The sequence below is a fragment of the Moschus berezovskii genome, chromosome Y (genome assembly GCF_049115385.1).
Source record: "Moschus berezovskii isolate FMDL1 chromosome Y, NW_MosBer_1.0, whole genome shotgun sequence".
Classification (NCBI taxonomy): Eukaryota; Metazoa; Chordata; class Mammalia; order Artiodactyla; family Moschidae; genus Moschus; species Moschus berezovskii.
The window spans coordinates 753,380-774,831 of record NC_142489.1 but is presented as its reverse complement, the minus strand read 5'-3'; the positions used below and the strand labels follow the sequence as shown (position 1 = coordinate 774,831).

Below are 21,452 nucleotides of genomic sequence, written 5' to 3'. Positions count from 1 at the left end.
TCTCTAAATTCACAGGGGAGGAAATATTTCTTTAAATTTATTTTTAAATTATATGCATTACATCAGTGTATTCTCATGGTAAAAATAAAATAACAGATATATATATGGAGTAAACAGTGAAAACATTTTTTCATCTATTCTCCTAATGCTAATTTCTTCCCCAGAGATAACCCCAGTTAACAATTCGTTGTGTATTTTTCTAGGCCAGTGCTGTCCAATAGAACTTTCTGTGATGATTGGAATGTTCTACATCTGTGATAATACAGTAGCCACTAGCCACATGTGGTTATTGAGCAATTGAAATATGGCTAGTGGAACTGAGAAACTTTGTTATTTTATATAAATTTAATTAATCATAACTTTGCTAGCATGTGAAATGAGTGCACTTGTGTGGTACTTTGAACGTTCTTTGGCATTGCTCTTCTTTGAGATTGTAATGAAAACTGACCTTTTCCAGTCCTGTGGCCACTGCTGTTTTCCAAATTTGCTAGCATATTGAGTGCAGCACTTTCACAGCATCATCTTTCAGGATTTGAAATAGCTCAGCTGAAATTCCATTACCTCCACTAGCTTTGTTCGTAGTGATGCTTTCTAAGGCCCACTTGACTTCACACTCCAGGATATCTGGCTGCAGGTGAGTGATTACACCATCATGATTATCCAGGTTGCTAAGATCTTTTTTGTACAGTTCTTCTGTGTATTCTTCCACATCTTCTTAATATCTTCTGCTTCTGTTAGGTCCATACCATTTCTGTCCTTTATTGAGCCCATCTTTGCATGAAATGTTCCCTTGGTATCTCTGATTTTCTTGAGGAGATCTCTAGTCTTTCCCATTCTATTATTTTCCTCTGTTTCTTTGCACTGATCACTTAACAAGGCTTTCTTATCTCTTCTTGATATTCTTTGGAACTCTGCATTCAAATGGGTATATCTTTCCTTTTCTCCTTTGCCTTTTGCTTCTCTTCTTTTCTCAGCTATTTGTAAGGCCTCCTCAGACAACCATTTTGCCTTTTTGCATTTCTTTTTCTTGGGGACGGTTTTTATCACAGCCTCCTGTACAGTGTTACAAACTTCCGTCCATAGTTCTTTAGGTACTCTGTCTATCAGATCTAATCTCTTAAATCTGTTTGTCACTTTCACTGTGTAATTATAAGGGATTTGATTTAGATCATACTTGAATTGGTCTAGTGGTTTCCCCTACTTTCTTCAATTTAAGTCTGAATTTTGCAGTAAGGAGTTCATGATCTGAGCCACAGTCAGCTCCCAGTCTTGTTTATGCTGACTGTATAGAGCTTCTCCATCTTTGGCTACAGAGAATATAATCAATCTGATGTCAGTATTGAGCATCCAGTGATGTCCATGTGTAGAGTTGTCTCTTGTGTCTTTGGAAGCGGGTGTTTGCAATGACCAATGCATTCTCTTGGCAAAACTTTGTTAGCCTTTGTCTTGCTTCATTTTGTACTCCAAGGCCAAACTTGCTTGCTACTCCAGATGTTTCTTGACTTCCTACTTTTGCATTCCAGTCCCCTATGATGAAAAAGACATCTTATTTTTATGTTAGTTCTAGAAGGTCTTGTAGGTCTTCATAGAACCATTCAACTTCAGCTTCTTCAGCATTACCAATTAGGGCATAGACTTGGATTACTGTGATATTGAATGGTTTCCCTTGGAAACAAACAGATCATTCTGTCATTTTTGAGATTGCACCCAAGTACTGCATTTCAGACTCTTATTTTGTTGACTATGAAGGCTACTCCATTTCTTCTAAGGGATTCTTGCCCACAGTAGTAAATATAATGGCCATCTGAATTAAATTCGCCCATTCCTGTCCATTTTGTGCATGCTAAGTCACTTCAGTCATGTCCAACTCTGTGCGACGCCTTGGACCATAGCTCACCAGGCTCCTCTATCCATGGGATTCTCTAGGCAAGAATACTATAGTGTGTTGCCATTCCCTTCTCCAGGCGATCTTCACAACCCAGGTATTGAACCCGCATCTTTTATGTCTTCTACATTGGCAGGTGGGTTCTTTACCACTAGCTCTACCTGGGAAGCCCCTTATCCATTTTAGTTCACTGATTCCTAAAATGTCGATGTTCACTCTTGCCATCTCCTGTTTGACCTCATGCACTTTACCTTGATTCATGGACCTAACATTCCAGGTTGCTATGCAGTATTGCTCTTGACAGCATCAGATTTTACTTTCACCACCAGCCACATCCACAACTGGGCATTGTTTCCAAGAACTTTCAGATTTACAAGCTGGATTTGGAAAAGGCAGTGTAACCAGAGATCAAATTGCCAGCATCCGCTGGATCATAGAAAAAGCTAGAGAAAAACATCTGCTTCATTGCAGAAGGCTGGGTGCCTAAGAATTGATGCTTTTGAACTGTGATGTTGGAGAAGACTGAGAATCCCTTGGACTGCAAGGAGACCAAATTAGTCAATCCTAAAGGAAATCAATCCTGAATATCCATTGGAGGGACTGATGCTGAAGGTGAAGCTCCAATACTTTGGCTACTTGATACGAAGGCCCAGCTCATTGGGAAAGACCCTGATGCTGGGAAAGACTGAAGGCAGGAGGAGAAGGGAGTGACAGAGGATAAATGGTTGGATGGCATCACCGACTCAATGGACATTAGTTTGAACAAGCTCTGGGAGATGGTTTAGGACAGGAAACCTGGTGTGCTGCAGTCTATGGGGTCACAAAGAGTCAGACATGACTGACTGAATGACGATGACAAATCATAACTTGCATTTAAATTGTCGCATATGGCTAATGGCTATGTGGTATTGGACGGCACAGTTCTCACCTATTTCTATACAATTCCCTAGTTCTCTCTAACCATAAATGATATCATACTATATAACGTGTACATATTGTTTTGTGACTTGCCTTTTGCATTCAAGAAAATGTCTCAGAAATGGTTCCCTGTCTTTGCAGATGTATCTATCTTGCTGTTTTTAATGGTGCCTGTTAGTTCAGAATATGTGTGAGCCATACTTAGTCAAGTGAAAAATGGGTATTTCTTGGTACTGAGCTGTGTACTGGGCCACCTTTTCCTCTGTGCCACTGCTCTGTGTTGAATCTTTGCACCAGCTGCCTGATCTGAGATTCTTTGTCATCAATAACACTGTCCAAGAGTCCAGTGATTCACATGTGTTAGGCCTCTAGTCACCTCTGAGATCTACTTTGTCTTTACTCTCTGTTTTCAGAAGATTAAAAAACTCTGATCCCAAATAAAATCAGGCCTTAAAAAAATACATTCAGTGACAAGTAGATACAAACCTGACAGCATGGGACTAAGGGATGAACTTTGTGCCATCTTTTTGTGTTTCTGATTTTGCAGTTCTAAAGTCGGTCAGTCCTAAAGCCAAAGACCTCCTTAGGAGAAGTAGAGTCTTTCTTTCTCTTCTCTCTTGCAAATCCTGACTCAAATGTTCTGTCATCGTACAAGTCTTTCCAACTGGAAGACATTCTTTAGACAATTATGACTTTATTAACTATGGGTAATTCACTTTTCAATTGATTTCTGTGCTTCTTAACATGCCTCATCAACATTTGCTGGCTAAATTTATTGAGCCTGGCATCATACCATTATATACACCGTATCAGTCAAGGCCTTGGCGAGACATAGACTGCTTACTCTAAAGGGGGAATTTGAAGACAGCTCAACAAAGGGACTATTTTTAAAGGCATGGGCAGAGTTTAAGGAAACCTCAAAGTATAGTATGGGTATAATACCTGAAGCCTAGAAACACTGGGAGGCCTAGACACATTGCCAGCCCTAGGCAGGAAAGGGGTATGGGGAGAATGCGGTTACCAGAACCTCATGGAGCTGTGGCTCTCAGGCAGAGGGCAGGACTAGCATACTGGTTCCTCTCAGGGATGATACCAGGGAGATGAGTACCCTCTTGTTCTACCCGCCAGCATTTTGCATGCTTCCCATGGACCCAACCCAACTGGAAGCAGGAAGGCAAGAGAACCCAGTGTTGGAGTCCATACAGAAAGCCATATGCTGAGGAGTAAAGAAGGTGGGAGAGTATGTATTCTGGAGAGGCAGAAGGAAGATGTTAATCATGCATACATCATTTCATTTACTCCTCACAACAACTTCATGAGATAGATCATTTTTTTTCAAAATGACTACTCCTTTTTATTATTTTTTTTTCTTTTATTTTTGGCTGTGCTGGGTCTTTGTTGTGGTATGTGGGCTCTCTCTAGTTCCAGTGTGTGAGCTTAGTTGCCCCACGGCACGTGGGGTCTTAGTTCCCCACCAGAGATCAAACCCATGTCCCCTTCTTTGAAAGATGGATTCTAACCACTGGGGAATTCCCAGGGAAGTCCTGAGATAGATCATTTTATTATTCTTCTTTTATAGATGTTCTGGATGAGGATACTGAAGGTTAGAGAGGTTAAGAACCAGCAATTTTTAAAACTCAAATTTAGGAAATCAAATGGCCACTGATTTATGGAACTAGGATTTGAACTCAGGCCTGACTGAATAGCCCCACTGTAGTTAAAAGTAGCTTAGCTTAAACAAGCAGCTTTGCAGTTGGCCTGTCACTCTCAGCAGTACCATACTAAATTTTGATTGGTTGATTAACTTGCTGTGTGATTGAGCCTGTTGTCAGTCAGAGATGCCTAGTGCATAAATAGAGGTTCTACTGACCACTTTTGTACTTAAATAATGTTTGTAATGTATATTTTATATAGTGCCTAATAGCTTTTGTTTTAAGTAAATAGTTGATAATGTCCAGTTGAACATATTCTGCAAATGAAATGCCCAGTGTCTAATCTTCCCCCTTAAGAAGACTGATGGGAACATGCTTTCATGTGGTACTGCCATGCAGTTTGCATAACCAGAGCTTCGTATGACAAATAGGCAACATGTCCGCATGCAATGACTGGGTGTTCTGAAATCTTAAATTAGGTACAGGTTTTATTGCAGTCTAGCTCCAACTCTGTGGTCTGGCAAGGCCTTTGCATATGAGAGGTTCAGGGCGCTGGGCCAGGGCTTCTTAACCCTTTAAAAATCCTCATTCTCCTCTAGTAAACATAAAAATTTCATGGGCCTCTCTAGCCCCGAATTTGGTATATGGCTTCCTAAGGGGGCATAGTCTATCCTCTGATGATCTCTATCAGTCAAGAGGCTTAATTTCGGTGACTTGTATGTTGAAGAGGGTAGAATTTCCCCTCACATATAAAATTGCTAAAAATTTAATATGCCTGTTCAAAATAATACCTCTTTCTATTCTAAAAAGGCCACCCTTCACCTTTGAGGATTGCTGTGTTCTTGCCTGGAGAATCCCAGGGACGGGGGAGCCTGGTGGACTGCCGTCTATGGGGTCGCACAGAGTCGGACACGACTGAAGTGATTTAGCAGCAGCAGCAGCCCCACAGCCAATTTTGTTTTTCGCTTTCTTATTTCCTCCCCTACCCCCTTATCTATCCTAAAAACATCTGGCATCATATGAAACACACAGCACGTGCTAGTTAGTAAACACTCGACAATGTGATCTGGTGACTTGGAGTCTTAGGCTGAGGCTTGTTTATATGTAAGTAATCTGGCCTATTTCACTAAGTCTGGGTAAAAATGAAGTCCCACGCTTTTGTTTTTTCAAGTGTTTGCTCCCCCCTCACTTTTCTAATTAGCGAAAAGTCCAGTATCTTGTTTTTGAGACCCCTTTGTCCTGATTCTCTTAGAATCCTTGTGTGTCCTCAGTTCAAAAGGGAGCCCAAAAGGTCACTGAGTCTGAGGGATCTACCCCTGCTGTTGCTTCTTGCTGCCACTTGGTGTCACTGTTGAAGACAGGTCCTTTACAGTTCAGTGGAAAGAACAGGGTACAAATTAAATGAACTAGTACATGTGATGGAATATAGATGGATACACGGCACTAGGTAGGCACTTGAAGGTTTGTATGCTATGTTATTGGGCCTCAGTTTTATGTCTCATGTAAGGCCTAGACCAGAGAATCCCTGGAACCATCCTAGCTCTGGCAAACGGTGAGGAATAGATGGGGGCCTGGGTGCCCTGCAGGCTGATACAGAGCCTGGAGGCTCAGATGGACAAGTCATGGTCCCTCTCGAGCCTCTGGCTATCTTAATCCTGTTGTCCTGAGGTTGGACTGCCACTTGTAGGTGGAGGGGACAACCTGATAGCATAGAATTCCTTCTCTAATTTTATTTGTTTATTTTTGGGTGTGCTGGGTGTTTGTTGCTGTGTATATTTTTTTCCACTAGTTGCAGCAGGCAAGGACTACTCTCTAGTTGCAGTGTGTGGGCTTCTCATTGCAGTGGCTTCTCTTGTTGTGGAGCATGGGCTCTAGGGCATGTGGGCTTCAGTAGTTGTGGCGCACCAGCTTTGTTGCTCCATGGCATGTGGGATCTTCCTGGATCAGGGATCGAACCTGCATCTCCTTCATTGGCAGGTGGATTCTTTACCACTGAGTCACCAGGGAAGCCCTAGAATTCCTTCTAAATCAAATGATTTGCTCTGACTCAGAGGAGGAGGTTCTGGGTTGTTCAGGCTGCAAAAAACTGCCTCAGATCACAGGGCTGGTTGATGATAGCTGGTCTTTAACCAAAGTCTTCATGAAAGTAGAGCTTGAATTTCAACCTAGGAAGTATCCCAGAGAACAAGCCTGTCTGTAGTTCATTTATTTTTACACTCTCCCCATTCTAAGCACAGTGCCTTGTACATAACAAGAAATACCCCTTCTCCATGTCAACTACTGTTAATGGACTACTCACAGGCTCACAAGTACATTTAAGAGCATCCTCTGCCTTCTATCTCTTTGCTTCATCTGTTTTCCTACTTCTAGGTCACAATGATTAAGAACAAAATGCACAGTGCACATAAACCTGTTTTCACCTTTGAGTAACTACTGTTGCTTTACAACTCTAATTACCAGATTTCACACCCTCTAAAATATATTGATACCTTTCTTGGAAAACAGCAACACCTTATATCTTTAATAAAGTTTGTGACTAGCACATAAAAGATCTCCAGTTAGTAATTTATTTTAGATCATGTAAAAAGGATTCACTGGCCACATACATTGAAGGTTAATGAATCATTAATGTAAGTTAACCCCATTTGCCAATTCATTTGTCTATTTGCGTTGTGTCCTAAAAGTTCATGTATGAGTCAGTTTGCTTGTTTCAATGGGGAACTACACAATAGATATAATTAATCATAATATATAGTACTATATACTATGATATACTCCTTATTGTGAAATTCAGACTTAAATTGAAGAAAGTAGGGAAAACCACTAGACCATTCAGATATGACCTCAGTCAAATCCCTTATGACTATACAGTGGAAGTGAGAAATAGATTTAAGGGACTAGATCTGATTGATAGAGTGCCTGATGAACTCTGGACGGAGGTTCGTGACATTGTACAGGAGACAGGGACCAAGACCATCCCCATGGAAAAGAAATGCAAAAGAGGGAAATGGCTGTCTGAGGAGGCCTTACAAATAGCTGTGAAAAGAAGAGAGGCGAAAAGCAAAGGAGAAAAGGAAAGATATAAGCATCTGAATGCAGAGTTCCAAAGAATAGCAAGGAGACATAAGAAAGACTTCCTCAGCGATCAACGCAAAGAAATAGAGGAAAACAACAGAATAGGAAAAACAAGAGACCTCTTCAAGAAAATTAGAGATTCCAAGGGAACATTTCATGCAAAGATGGGCTCAATAAAGGACAGAAATGGTATGGACCTAACAGAAGCAGAAGATATTAAGAAGAGGTGGCAAGAATACCCAGAAGAACTGTACAAAAAAGATCTTCACGACCAAGATAGTCACGATAACGTGATCACTGACCTAGAGCCAGACATCTTGGAATGTGAAGTCAAATGGGCCTTAGAAAGCATCACTACGAACAAAGCTAGTGGAGGTGATGGAATTCCAGTTGAGCTATTTCAAGTCTTGAAAGATGATGCTGTGAAAGTGCTGCACTCAATATGCCAGCAGATTTGGAAAACTCAGCAGTGCCCACAGGACTGGAAGAGGTCAGTCTTCATTCCAATCCCAAAGAAAGGCAATGCCAAAGAATGCTCAAACTACCGCACAATTGCACTCATCTCACACGCTAGTAAAGTCATGCTCAAAATTCTCCAAGCCAGGCTTCAGCAGTATGTGAACCATGAACTTCCAGATGTTCAAGCAGGTTTTAGAAAAGGCAGAGGCACCAGAGATCAAATTGCCAACATCCGCTGGATCATGGAGAAAGCAGGAGAGTTTCAGAAAAACATCTATTTCTGCTTCATTGACTATGCCAAAGCCTTTGACTGCTTCGATCACAATAAACTGTGGAACATTCTGAAAGAGATGGGAATCCCAGACCACCTGACCTGCCTCTTGAGAAACCTGTATGCAGGTCAGGAAGCAACAGTGAGAACTGTACATGGAACAACAGACTGGTTCCAAATAGGAAAAGGAGTACGTCAAGGTTGTATATTGTCACCTTGCTTATTTAACTTATATGCAGAGTACATCATGAGGAACGCTGGGCTGGAAGAAGCACAAGCTGGAATCAAGATTGCCGGGAGATATATCAATAACCTCATATATGCAGATGACACCACCCTTATGGCAGAAAGTGAAGAGGAACTCAAAAGCCTCTTGATGAAAGTGAAAGAGGAGAGTGAAAAGGTTGGCTTGAAGCTCAACATTCAGAAAACGATGATCATGGCATCTGGTCCCATCACTTCATGGGAAATAGATGGAAAAACAGTGGAAACAGTGTCAGACTTTATTTTTTTGGGCTCCAAAATCACTGCAGATGCTGATTGCAGCCATGAAATTAAAAGACGCTTGCTCCTTGGAAGGAAAGTTATGACCAACCTTGATAGTATATTCAAAAGCAGAGACATTACTTTGCCAACCAAGGTCCATCTAGTCAAGGCAATGGTTTTTCCCGTGGTCATGTATGGATGTGAGAGTTGGACTGTGAAGAAAGCTGATCGCCGAAAAATCGATGCTTTTGAATTGTGGTGTTGGAGAAGACTCTTGAGAGTCCCTTGGACTGCAAGGAGATCCAACCAGTCCATTCTAAAGGAGATCAATCCTGGGTGTTCATTGGAAGGACTGATGCTGAAGCTGAAACTGCAATACTTTGGCCACCTCATGTGACGAGTTGACTCACTGGAAAAGACTCTGATGCTGGGAAAGGTTGGGGGCGGGAGGAGAAGGGGACGACAGAGAATGAGATGGCTGGATGGCATCACCAACTCTGTGGACATGAGTTTGAGTGAACTCCGGGAGTTGGTGATGGACAGGGAGGCCTGGTGTGCTGTGATTCATGGGATCGCGGAGAGTCGGACATGACTGAGCGACTGAACTGAACTGAATACTATGATATATAGCAGTGAACACTAATAGAAGCTAGAAGCACTAAAAATGGCTCCAAGTCATTGAGTACCAGGTCCCTCACATACCTGATCCCCATTTTTCACAACACCCCTATAAGATAGGTACTCATTTTATGGATAAAAGTGACTTTCAACTAAGTTGAGGAGCTTCCTTTTAAGAACACACAAAGTCAGATACATTTCTTTTTTAAAAATATCTATTTGGCTGCACTGGATCTTAGTTGCATCACGCAGGATCTTAGTTCCCTGACCGGGGCACCCTGCTTTGGAAGCATGCAGCTTGGAGTCTTAACCACCAGTGAAAGTGTTAGTCACTCAGTTGTGTCAGACTCTTCGCAATCCCATGGACTGTAGCCCACCAGGCTCCTCTGTCCATGGGATTTACCAGGCAAGAATCCTCGAGTTAGTTGCCATGCCCTCCTCCAAGGGATCTTCCCCACCCAGGGATTAAACCCGGGTCTACCCACATTGCAGGCATGTCCCCAAAGTCAGATACATTTCTTGCTCCAAAGGCAGCTCCCGCTAAAGAGGCTATAACAGGCTACCCATGACCTCCCTCACTAGTCCTCCCCCTTTCACTAACTCCAGCCACTGGGCCCCAGGTGGCACCTGGCTTAGTGCCAACCGATCCTGGCTGTGGCCTGGTTTGAACAGATGAACTTGGTCAAGTTGATCTTCCATTAGGATTTTGAATTGGGAAGCATGGAAAGCAGAAGAAAGTGGGTAGGAGGAGGAGCTGGGACTGAAAGGCTCAACCCAGAGCCATTGAAAGAAGGTTGGGCAGGGAGGCTGAGGAAGCTGCAATGGGCTGTATTCAAGCTGAAGTTTATGAGGGAGGAGAAGGCAGAGACTTGGATGTGGTGAAAGGAAACAGAGTAATCTGAGCGGGACAGAAAGGGACATGCAGAGAGTGGCCAGGTCAAGGTAGAGCACTCTGGGGCCAGGTGCTGCCCCTTTCCTCCTTTTCCCCACAGTTTGTGTGCCAGGATAGCTGTAAAGTAAGCCTTCATCTCTTGACTTAGCTGTAGTATCTGTTCCTTTCAACCAGGAGAGTCAAATTGGAACACAGAGCCTTTAAGTGCTAGAAAGGGGATTTGAACCCCTGTTTTGTGGCTCCAGAGCCTCTGCTCTCATCCCTGCACCTGCACCCCTTTGCTCCTTCACAAATACTTCCCTGGTCCACCATGGCCTACAAGGTCACCTTAATGTATCTCAAAGGGAAGCAGTAAGAGACTCAAATTTCCTGAATCCATGTCTCAAGTCTTGCTTGGCTTTCAGAGCCCTGAATGGGAGGGTGGGGGTTAAGAAAGCCTCAGGCAACTGAGAGGTCTCCAGACAACTTTAGGGCAGGACTCCAGCTCCCAGGGCGAAAGGTACAACAATGGGGAGAGGGTAGGGGCAGGTCAGTGGAGCATGGGGGTCCCTCCAGAATGGGGACTGGTCTTATCTGTGCTTCTACCTCCAGTTCTCAGATGGCACCTGACATGTATATGAGTGAATGAGTGAATGAATGGCAGTCTCACAGCCCCCTTCACATGTGTGGATCATTCTTTATTCTTCCCAAGTTAAGGAACACCTGTGTCTATCTCTAAGAAATAATTCATGCAGCAATACGAGTAGTATTCACAGTGACTCATCTCCTTCAGCTTTAAAAATATTGAAGATGAGGTAGCGATGACCATGGTAAGGATGTAGTTCAAAGACGACAGATGGATTCTGGATTGCACTTGCCCCTTGTTTACAGAAATACGGCTCACTTTGTCTTCCTCTGTCTAGAGAGAGTGAGGTTTTCATTTTAAGAGGCTGACTCAAAAATGCAGAGCCACTTCCTGGGCAGGCTTCCAAGTGACTACATCTCTCTGACAGCGCTCCCCAGAGCCCCAGCCTGAGCTGCCTGGGGCGGGGCCTCCAGCCGTTGGTGGCTGTTGGAACGACCAGAGAGGAGCAGTTATCTGCAGCCCGCCAGAAATGCTGGGCTTTTAGGCCCTCCCCGGGCACAGACAACCGCTTGGGCCTTTGCGCTAAAGAGACGTCAGAGTTTGTGATTGGCCAGGCCACTGTGTGTGAAATACAGATGTCAGCCACACTCCTGACCATGGCATTCCTTCCAGCCGAGTACCCCCGGGTGTGGGTAAGTCTGAATGTTTGAAGTCTGCCCTGGTTGTTTGTGAAATGCTCCAAGCTGAGCATCGTGCCTTTCCAGGGGGCATGACTTGGCATGTTCCTTAATCCTGTTAAGCCTCAGTTTCCTTTTCTGCGATGCAGAGATGATATCGTCCTGTGCTGTAGAAGGACAGAATGCCTATAGGAGAGCAGTGCTTAGCCATCACAGGGTATTGCAGGGCCTGGGGGAGAGACCATGTTCAGAGCACCACGTCTGGTACCTGGCAGACAGTACATGCTGGAGAGCTTATTGCTGAAGCATCAGTCAGAGGAAAAAAAACAAAAGCCTTCATGAACAATATCCCTGTTTTTCTTTCTAACAGTTCAATATTTCTCTGAAAGACTGAGTGGATATCTTCTACTTAATCATCCACGTGGAGCAAAAAGAAATAAAACTTTAGGGGAAATCAGTGCCAAAGCCAAGGCTATCAGACTGAATTTACTCCCTTTCTTTTTTTTCCTTCTAGACCCTGACTGCACCTGCCCCATTTGCAGATGAAACCAGTTGTCAGTGCCAAGCACCCCATGAGAAACTGACCATTGCTCAAGCCCGCTTAGGGACACCAGGTGAGGCTGTACTACTTATTCTCTGGACGGGCTGTGTCCTGATATCTCAGGTGGCGGAAAGGCCCATCATTATGTGAGCAGCTCTCTCTTCAAATTGGAGACATGCATCTAGAGGTGATCGCACAGGGCGGGAAGGGTAAACGCCGATGGCGATCAACTGGACCAAGCAAAGTAGTCAAGGAAAAGATGTTGCAGGACACTGGAGTTGGAGCCCCAGCTCTCTTCTTTACTCTCTACCACTTGGGCGAGTCATGAGAACAGTTTGAATCTGTTTCCTCATGTGCAAACAGGGCCAGGATTCCTAAGCAGGCTTTTTATGACAACTAGATTGCATTAAACATGCTATTGCATTTTTTTTAAAACTGTGAAGTCATAGACAAACCTGCACTTCTGTAATTATTACCATTCTTAAAAGTCTTTGTTTTAAAAGTTTCTCTAAGTATGCCCTGGCTCTGCTCTAGGAACTTACTGTTCATTCCTTTAGCCCCTACCAGAGATGGAGAGGGAAGAGATGTATAAAGAACTGTAAGGTGCTATCTCTGTTTCCTAAGAGTGTTCACTATAATTAAAGAGACAAGACAACTAGAGATGAAGTAAAAACCCACCAGTAGCTTGCATGCATGTTCTTAGGGGTTAAATCCTGCAGCACATATGATAGCTGACAGTTTTGAGAAGGGCAGATTCATTTGGCTTCAAGCAGTCAGGCAAGACCTAATCCCAGACCTGAGCTGATCTTTTGGAAAAAGTACGATGGGTTCTTTGTGGGCAGAAAATGGAAGGATATTGTGAGCAAGTGAGATAGGAATAGTGAAGGCACAATGAAAGGGAGTGAGTGAGTGGCATACCTGTCGATTGGGATGGAGTGAAAAATAAGACTAGTCCAGCAGGTGAGCCTTGAGCCATTTGAGACGGCATAATTCTATGGTTTCCACTCGCCAGCCCAAAAACCAAACATCCCAAATGTAATAGAGTCCATGGGACAAAAGACAGTTTGCTTAAACAGCAGCAACGTACTTACTGTGTACTTACTAAGTACTTACTGTGCACTAAGTTCTTTATTGTCATTTCACTATCACAACCCTATGTGGTTGATACTTTTAATATTTCACAGGTAAAGAAGTGAAGGCTTTAGACCAGGGGTCCCCAACCTCCAGGATATAGTGCCTGATGATCTGAGGTGGAACTGATGTAATAACAATAGAAATAAAGTGCACAATCAATGTAATGCACTTGAGTCATCCCCAAACCATCCCCACCCCAGTCCATGGAAAAACTCTCCCACAAAACCAGTTCCTGGTGCCAAAAAGGTTGGGGACCGCTACTTTAGAGAAGCTGTGAAGCTGCAGAAGATCGTTTAGCTAATAAGTGGCAGTGTTTCTCACATTTGAGTCTGTCTCAGAATAACCCAGAGGGCTTATTAAAACACAGGTGGCTGGGCCTTACCCCCTGATTCAGTCCAACTGGGGTGAGACCCAAGAATGTGCATCTCTAAGAAGTTCCCAGGTGAGGCTGCTGCTGGGGAACCACGCTTTGAGAACCACTGCTGCTGCTAAGTTGCTTCAGTCGTGTCTGACTCTGTGCGACCCCATAGACGGCAGCCCACCAGGCTCCCCGTCCCTGGGATTCTCCAGGCAAGAACACTGGAGTGGGTTGCCATTTCCTTCTCCAATGCATGAAAGTGAGAAGTGAAAGTGAAGTCGCTCAGTCGTGTCCGACCCTTAGCGACCCCACGGACTGCAGCCTACCAGGCTCCTCCATCCATGGGATTTTCTAGGCAAGAGTACTGGAGTGGCTTGCCATGCACTGGTAAGTGCTAAAGCTGGGATTGGATCTAAAACCTGTTTGTGCTCAAGCTTGAGCTGTTGGCCATGACACTCTGCTGCCCCTTTAAGAAGAGCTTTGAGGGAGTGAATCGAGGAGCAGAGCAGGCAGTTAGAGGGCTTTGTAGTGAGTGACTTCTTTGTTTAAATTTACTTATTTATTTTTGGCCACACTGGGTCTTTGTTGTTGTATGGTGAGCGGGGCTGCTCTCTAGTTGTGGCACACAGGCGCAGTAGTTTTGCTCACAGGCTTAGTTGCCCTGAGGCATGTGGGATCTTAGTTCCCGGACCAGGGATTGAACCCATGTTGTCTGTGTTGACAGGTGGATTCTTAACTACTGGATCACCAAGGAAGTCCTTATAATGACTTGTGAAAATTTAGGCAAGAAAAGCCTTGAGGAGATAGTGCAGAGTAGCTAAACCAATGTGCAAAGAATCACCTGGTAAGTTTGTAGGCAGCAGAGGTTTTTGCTCACTATCCCAGACTCCTAAATCTAGGATGGAGCCCAGGCATCTGCATTTTTAACAAATAGCCCAGGCAGTTCTGAAGTTGGTGACCTATAGACCATAGCCTGAGAAATGCTGACGCAGCAATAAATCTAAGAGGTGGAATGAAAGTCCAGGTGGTTATGAAGAGAACAGACTTGACTTCAAGTTAACGGATGAGCTTTAGGCCCAAGCAGAAAAGGATCCTACTTTTCTAAGGGAAAGGAAAAGGGGATTCGAACTTGCTTTCCATCTGCTAGGTGCTGTGCCCTGTGCGTACTCTATTTAGTCTTTGCAAAAAAAGGAGATCAATCCTGGGTGTTCACTGGAAGGACTGATGCTAAAGCTGAAACTGCAATACTTTGGCCACCTCACGCGACGAGTTGACTCACTGGAAAAGACTGATGCTGGGAAGGGTTGGGGGCGGGAGGAGAAGGGGACAACAGAGAATGAGATGGCTGGATGGCATCACCGACTCTGTGGACATGAGTTTGAGTGAACTCCGGGAGTTGGTGATGGACAGGGAGGCCTGGCGTGCTGTGATTCATGGGGTCGCGGAGATTCGGACACGACTGAGCAACTGAACTGAACTGAAAAACTGGTTAAGGTGGGTATTTTTGTGCCCTCTCTGCTGACAAGGCAGGTGACACTTGGAGAACTGGAAAGCAACTTGTCAAATGTCCTAGCTGACTGGTAGAGCTGGGATTCAATCTCAAGTCTCTTTCACCTCATACCCCTGCTTTGTCCACCATGATGGGCTGCCCTGTGGAGCATGCCCCACGGCAGCCCGTGGAGCTCAGTGAGAACATGCTTAGACTTTGAACTGGAGGTTAGCAAGTGTGTGAACAAGACGGAAGCTACGATCTTCTGTAGTGGGAGGGCCGTCTCCGTGCCCACTGCTGTTTTACCAGTACCTGGAGAAGTACTGTATGCTCAGTAAGTACTTTGTGAATGAATGAATGAACGAATGAAAGATTGGGACAAGAAAAGGAGCTCATCAGTTGGAAATAGAATCAGAGAGAGTTTGATCTGCTGTAGGCTGGTTGAGTGAGACTGAGCACCTGTAGGCTAACTGCCAAGTGTTTGTTGTTGTTGTTTTAATAACTTATTTTATTTTTGGTGGCACTGGGTCTTTGTTGCTGCACTCGGGCTTTCTCTGGTTGTGGTGAGCAGGGCAGCTCTCAGTTGCAGTGCACGGGCTTCTCATTGCAGTGGGTTCTCTTGTTGCAGAACATGGGCTCTAGAGCTCAGTAGTTGGGGCTCACGGGCTCTGGAGCACAGGTTCAGTAGTGGTGGCACACAGGCTTAGTTGCTTCATGGAATGTGGGATCTTCCTAGACCAGGGATCGAACTTGTGTTTCCTGCATTGGCAGGAGGATTCTTACCCACTGTACCACCAGGGAAGTCCCGCCAAAAGGTTTAAAGCCTGAAACTCAAGCTCGAATAAGGTGGTGCATTTTTAAATACCTGTACGGTGGGCTCTGTGGCACACAGGTCATTAGAGGAGGGATGAGATGGAGCAAAGGTGAGCTACTACTCTCAGAAGTACTCCCCTTTTATCTCAGGTGACCATACTGGGAAGTCATCCAGGAGAATTTGTGATGTTTGGTGGGCATCTGGCCAAGGGAACTTCTGTTAGGAAATCATTTATTTAGAGCATCTTTATTTATTTATTTTTTAATGTATTTATTTATTTTTGTCATGTATTTATTTATTTTTTATATGAATTTATTTATTTTTTATTTTTTTTAACATTTATTTATTTTAATTGGAGGCTAATTACTTTACATTGTTGTATTGGTTTTGCCATACATTGACATGAATCTGCCCCGCGTGTACATGTGTTCCCCATCCTGAACATCTTTAAAATTTTTTTTTAATTTTTTTGGCTGTGCTGGGTCTTCGTTGATGTGCATAGATTTTTCTCTAGTTGCATAAAGCGGGGGCTACTCTGTAGTTGCAGTGTGTGAGCTTCTCATTGTGGAGGCTTCTCTTGTAGCATAGCACAGACTCTACGGCATGTGGACTCACTAGTTGTGGCTCTCGGGCTCTAGAGCACAGGCTCAATAGTTCTGGTGCATGGACTTATTTACTCCATGGCCTGTAGGATCTTCCTGGATCAGCAATTGAACCTGTGTCTCCTGCACTGGCAGGTGAATTCTTTACCACTGAACCACTGGGGAAGCCCTACTTAGAACTTTTAATATCAATGTTAAAATGTGACAAGAAGTTAGTTCTTTGATTACTTACAAGGCACATATTTGTCTTAGACCACACTCTGATAGTCACTGAGAGTGGTCCTCAAACTTTAGCTTGCTTAGAACCCCCTGAAGGCCTTGCTAAAACCCACTGCTGGGCCCCTCTCCCAGATTTCAGTCTGGGTGAGGCTCGAGTATTTGCATCTCTAAGGTTAAAGCGTATGCCTCCAATGCGGGAGACCCGGGTTCGATCCCTGGGTCGGGAAGATCCCCTGGAGCAGGAAATGGTAACCCACGCCAGTATTCTTGCCTGGAGAATCCCATGGACGGAGAAGCCTGGTAGGCTACAGTCCACGGGGTCGCAAAGAGTCGGACACGACTGAGCGACTGAACGGAACGGAACGGAATGGAACAAGTTCCTAGGTAATGCCTGTCCTGGGACTATACTGCTAGAACCACAGTTTAAGAGTAACTGTTGTTAGTGGTTGGAGCAAGTATTGTGGCAGTTATCTAAAGGATAGTTGTTGCATTGGATTGTTGCTAGAGAAGTTTACATAGAGTTTTTAAAATATCTTGCTATTTGACTATTGTTTAAGAAAACAAGAAAAATGTCATGACCTTTTTGAAGTGTTTGGTAATTTTCAAGACTAGTCAGCACCCTTCGTGGTGCTGTCTTGAACATCCCTTCTAAAAGAGGAAAGAGACCTATATTGGGGGTTTTCAATGTGTTTCAGGATTATAGTTGCAACTAAAGTCTTTAACTAACTCCTTCACTAGCCTATTTTATGACTTCATATGATCACCTACTTTATGTTTCACAGGCTTGCTGCTGCTGCTGCTAAGTCACTTCAGTCGTGTCCGACTCTGTGTGACCCCATAGATGGAAGCCCACAGGCTTAGGTCTACCCAAACAGGGGCTGGTGTATAAATTCTCAGAGAGGCTGCTCATAGCTTTTAGCTCCTGGACCTCATCTGTGAGGTCAGAGGGTGAGGAACCTTAAGAGAAGGAGCACAGTAGAGCAGTTGGAACTAGCACATTAAAAAAAAAATTATTGAAGTATGGTTGATTTACAATGTTGTGTAAGTCTTATCTGTACAGCAAAGTGGCTCAGTTATACATACACATATATTCTTTTTTATATTCTTTTCCAGGGTATTTTTGTCACAGGGTATTAAATTTAGTTACCTGTGCAATACAATAGGACCTTCTCATTTATCCATACTGTATCTAACAGTTTGCCTCTGCTAATCTCAAACTCCCATTCCTTCCCTCCCCTACTCACTCCCCTTGGCAACCACAAGTTTGATCTCTATATCTGTGAGTCTGTTTTTGTAGATGTGTTGATTTGTATTGTATTTTAGTTTCCACATGTAAGTGATATCACATGGTTTTTGTCTTTTTCTTTCTGACTTCCTTCGCTTAGTATGATGATCTCCGGGTCCATCCATGTTGCTGCAAATGGCATTTTTTTTTTGATGGCATCTTTTTGATGGCTTTGCTGATGCCTAATTCCAGTCTTTTTGATGGCTTTGTTGGCATTTCTTTTTTTAAAAAAAAATGGCATCTTTTTGATGGCTCCATAATATTCTCTTGTATATATGTACCACATCTTCTTTGTCCATTCGTCTGTCACCGGGCATTTAGGTTGTTTCCATGTCTTGGCTATTGCAGATGGTGCTGCTATGAACATAGGGGTGTATGTATCTTTTTGAAATGCAGTTTTATCTGGGTATATGCCTAGGAGTGGGATTGCTGGATGATACAGCAACTCTATTTTTACCTTTTGGAGGAACCTCCATACTGTTCTCTATAGTAGCTGCACCAGTTTACATTCCCATCTGGGTAAAATGGTTCCCTTTCCTCCACACCCTTTCCACCATTTCTTATTTACAGACTTTTTAATAATCGCCATTCTGACTGGTGTGAGGTAATACCTCATTGTAGTTTTGATTTGTATTTCCTTAATAATTAGATACGTTAAGCATCTTTTCATGTGTTTTTGGCCATCTGTGTGTCTTCTTCAGAGAGATGTCTGTTTAGGTCTTCTGCTCATTTTTTGATTGAGTTGTTTTCTTTTGTTGTTGTTGTTGTTGTTGAGTGGAACTGGCACCTTTAATCTTAGCTGAATTTGTCCAGCTGTGGAGCTATGACCCTCCAAGATTTATTAGTACGTATCCTGAGGCAGAAAGAATCAGTCCTCTGCCTGGAGATAAAGGATGAGTCCAAATGATTGTTTCATAGGTTCCTTTTCAGTAAAGCCAACTAAGGGAAACTCAGTTCTGGTTTCTTACTTTGCTTCACAAAAAGGGAATTTGCATTGTTCTGTTTATGGTGATATGTATAAAGCTTTCAAAATGCATGTTTCAAGAGCCACCTTAATGAATTTTGCCTTATTTATGTGTCACCTGTACTATAATTTACTTAATTTTTCTTTAGATGTCCTCTTTTTTAACTTTTAATGTATTTTAAAAAGCAAATATCGATCTTTATCATTGACCGAAAGTAGCATCACTGCCTATAAGTAGAATAAAATCATAAAGTTTATATAAAACTATGTAAATTCTACAGGGACTTCCCTAGTGGTCCAGTGGTTAAGAACCTGCTTTGCAGTACAGGGGATGCAGGTTCAATCTCTGGTCTGGGAACTAAGATCCCACATGCCAGGGAGCAATTAAACCCTCATGTCACAACTAGACCCGAAGTAGCCAAGACGAATAAATAAAATAAACATTAAAAAAAAACTATGTAAGCTTTATAAATAGGAAACTATTCGATTTTAAAAGTTTAATTTTTTGCCACCTTTTTTGTACATCAGTTGTACATAAAAACAATACTAAAGATAATTACTGGGCATTCAGTAATAGTCTTCCTCTTTTTTAAAAAAGACTCCATATTGGCATGTAGTTTTCTAGGAGGCATCATGAGTTAGAAGGACATTTGAGTTTGGTTTGCACTCAAACTCTCCTATCATATTATATATCACATTATCACATCTTAAGTTGGTTGTATGATGCTGGGTAAGCGCCTCAGCTGTACTGAGTTTTCATTGGTCCCTCTATGAGAGAGAATAGTAAGTCCTTTCTCCCCTACGTACTTCACAGAACTGATGGAAAGATTAAGTGAAATATGTATGCTTTGTAAATCCATGTATACTTTTAAAAAATAATTTGTTTATTCATTATGTTTGTTATTTTTGGCTGCACTGGGTCTTTGTTGCTGCGCAAAGGTTTTCTCTAGTTGTGGCGAGTAGGGGCTACTCTAGTTGTGGTGTGAGGGCTTCTCGTTGCAGTGGCTTCTCATGTTGCAGAGCACAGGCTCCAGAGCTCGCAGGCTTTAGTAGGCTTTGTGGTGCATGGGCTTAGTTGTCCTGTGGTAAGTGGAATCTTCCCAGACCAGGGATTGAATCCATGTTCCCTGCATTAACAGGCACACTCTTAACCACTGGATCACCAGGGAAGTCCCCCAAATGTACTTTTAAGGCATTGTTAACAAGCTCCTTTTAAAGCGCCATAAGAAAAAATGAATAATCACCCTTTTATTGTTGCCTGAATCTGAAACAATATCAAGAAACCCCATAACGTGCCCTGCAAAAATGTGAATTCACATGTAATGTAGTTGATGATTGCCTCCTATCTGGCCATATGGTATGTATATATTTAACTTTTTAACCAACTGCCAAACTGCTTTCCAGTGCATTTGTACCATTTTACATTCCCATTAGCAGTGTATGAGAGTTCCATTTGCTCTATATCCTCCCCAACACTTGGTATGGTCAATAATTTTTGAAATTTTTAGCCATCCTAATGAGTAGAAAGTAATATCTCTGGGTGACCTTAATTTGTATTTCCCTAATGACTAATGGGGTTAAGGATCTTTTCATGTCCTTATTTGCTGTCCTCTATTTTCTTTGGCAAAATGGCTGTTGAAATTTTTTTGCTCTTTTAGAAAAGTTGTTTATCTTAGTATTGAGTTTTGAGGGTTCTTTATATATTCCAGATACAAGTCTCAAATACATATTTTCCAAATATTTTCTCCCGAAGACCTGCCTTTTCATATCTTCAAAAATGTCTTTTGAAGAATAAAGATTTTAAATAAGGTTTAATATATAATTTTTTTTGTTTTATAGTGTGTCCTTTTTGGTTCCTATTTAAGAAATTTTTTCCAAACTTAAAGTCACTAAGATTTTTTTCTTTTTTCTTCTAGAAGTTTTATTTATTTAAACAAAATTGGAATAGAATTGCTTTACAATGTTGTATTAGTTTCTGCTGTACAACAAAGTGAATCAGCTAGAGGTATATATATATCCCCAATATGTATATATGGACTGCAGCACGCCAGGCCTCCCTGTCCATCACCAACTCCTGGAGGTTACCCAAACTCATATCCATTGAATTGGTGATGCCATCCAACCATCTCATCCTCTGTCATCCCCTTCTCCTCCTGCCTTCAATCTTTCCCAGCGTCACGGTCTTTTTCAATGAATCAGGTGGCTCTTCACATCAGGTGGCCAAAGTATTGGAGTTTCAGCTTCAACATCAGTCCTTCCAATGAACACTCAGGACTGATCTCCTTTAGGATGGACTGGTTGGATCTCCTTGCAGTCCAAGGGACTCTCAAGAGTCTTCTCCAACACCACAGTTCAAAAGCATCAATTCTTTGGCACTCAGCTTTCTTTATAGTCCAACTCTGACATCCATACATGACTACTGGAAAAACCATAGCCTTGACTAAATAGACCTTTGTTGGCAAAGTAATGTCTCTGCTTTTTAATATGCTGTCTAGGTTGGTCATAACATTTCTTCCGGGGAGCAAGCGTCTTTTAATTTCATGGCTGC

At 42.8% G+C, this 21,452-nt stretch overlaps 1 protein-coding gene across 3 annotated transcripts in view; it reads left to right on the top strand.

Moving 5' to 3' along the window:
* PCYT1B (phosphate cytidylyltransferase 1B, choline) overlaps positions 1–21,452 on the top strand; it is a 124,639-nt gene that overhangs the window by 25,970 nt on the left and 77,217 nt on the right. For 2 of the 3 annotated variants that reach the window (XM_088834557.1, XM_055393569.2), the window contains exon 2: positions 12,013–12,112. In XM_088834557.1, coding sequence (XP_088690683.1) covers positions 12,013–12,112 — 100 coding nt within the window. Of the gene's footprint in view, positions 1–11,332; positions 11,514–12,012; positions 12,113–21,452 lie in introns of those variants that run through there. The other variant, XM_055393571.2, reaches the window with a different exon arrangement.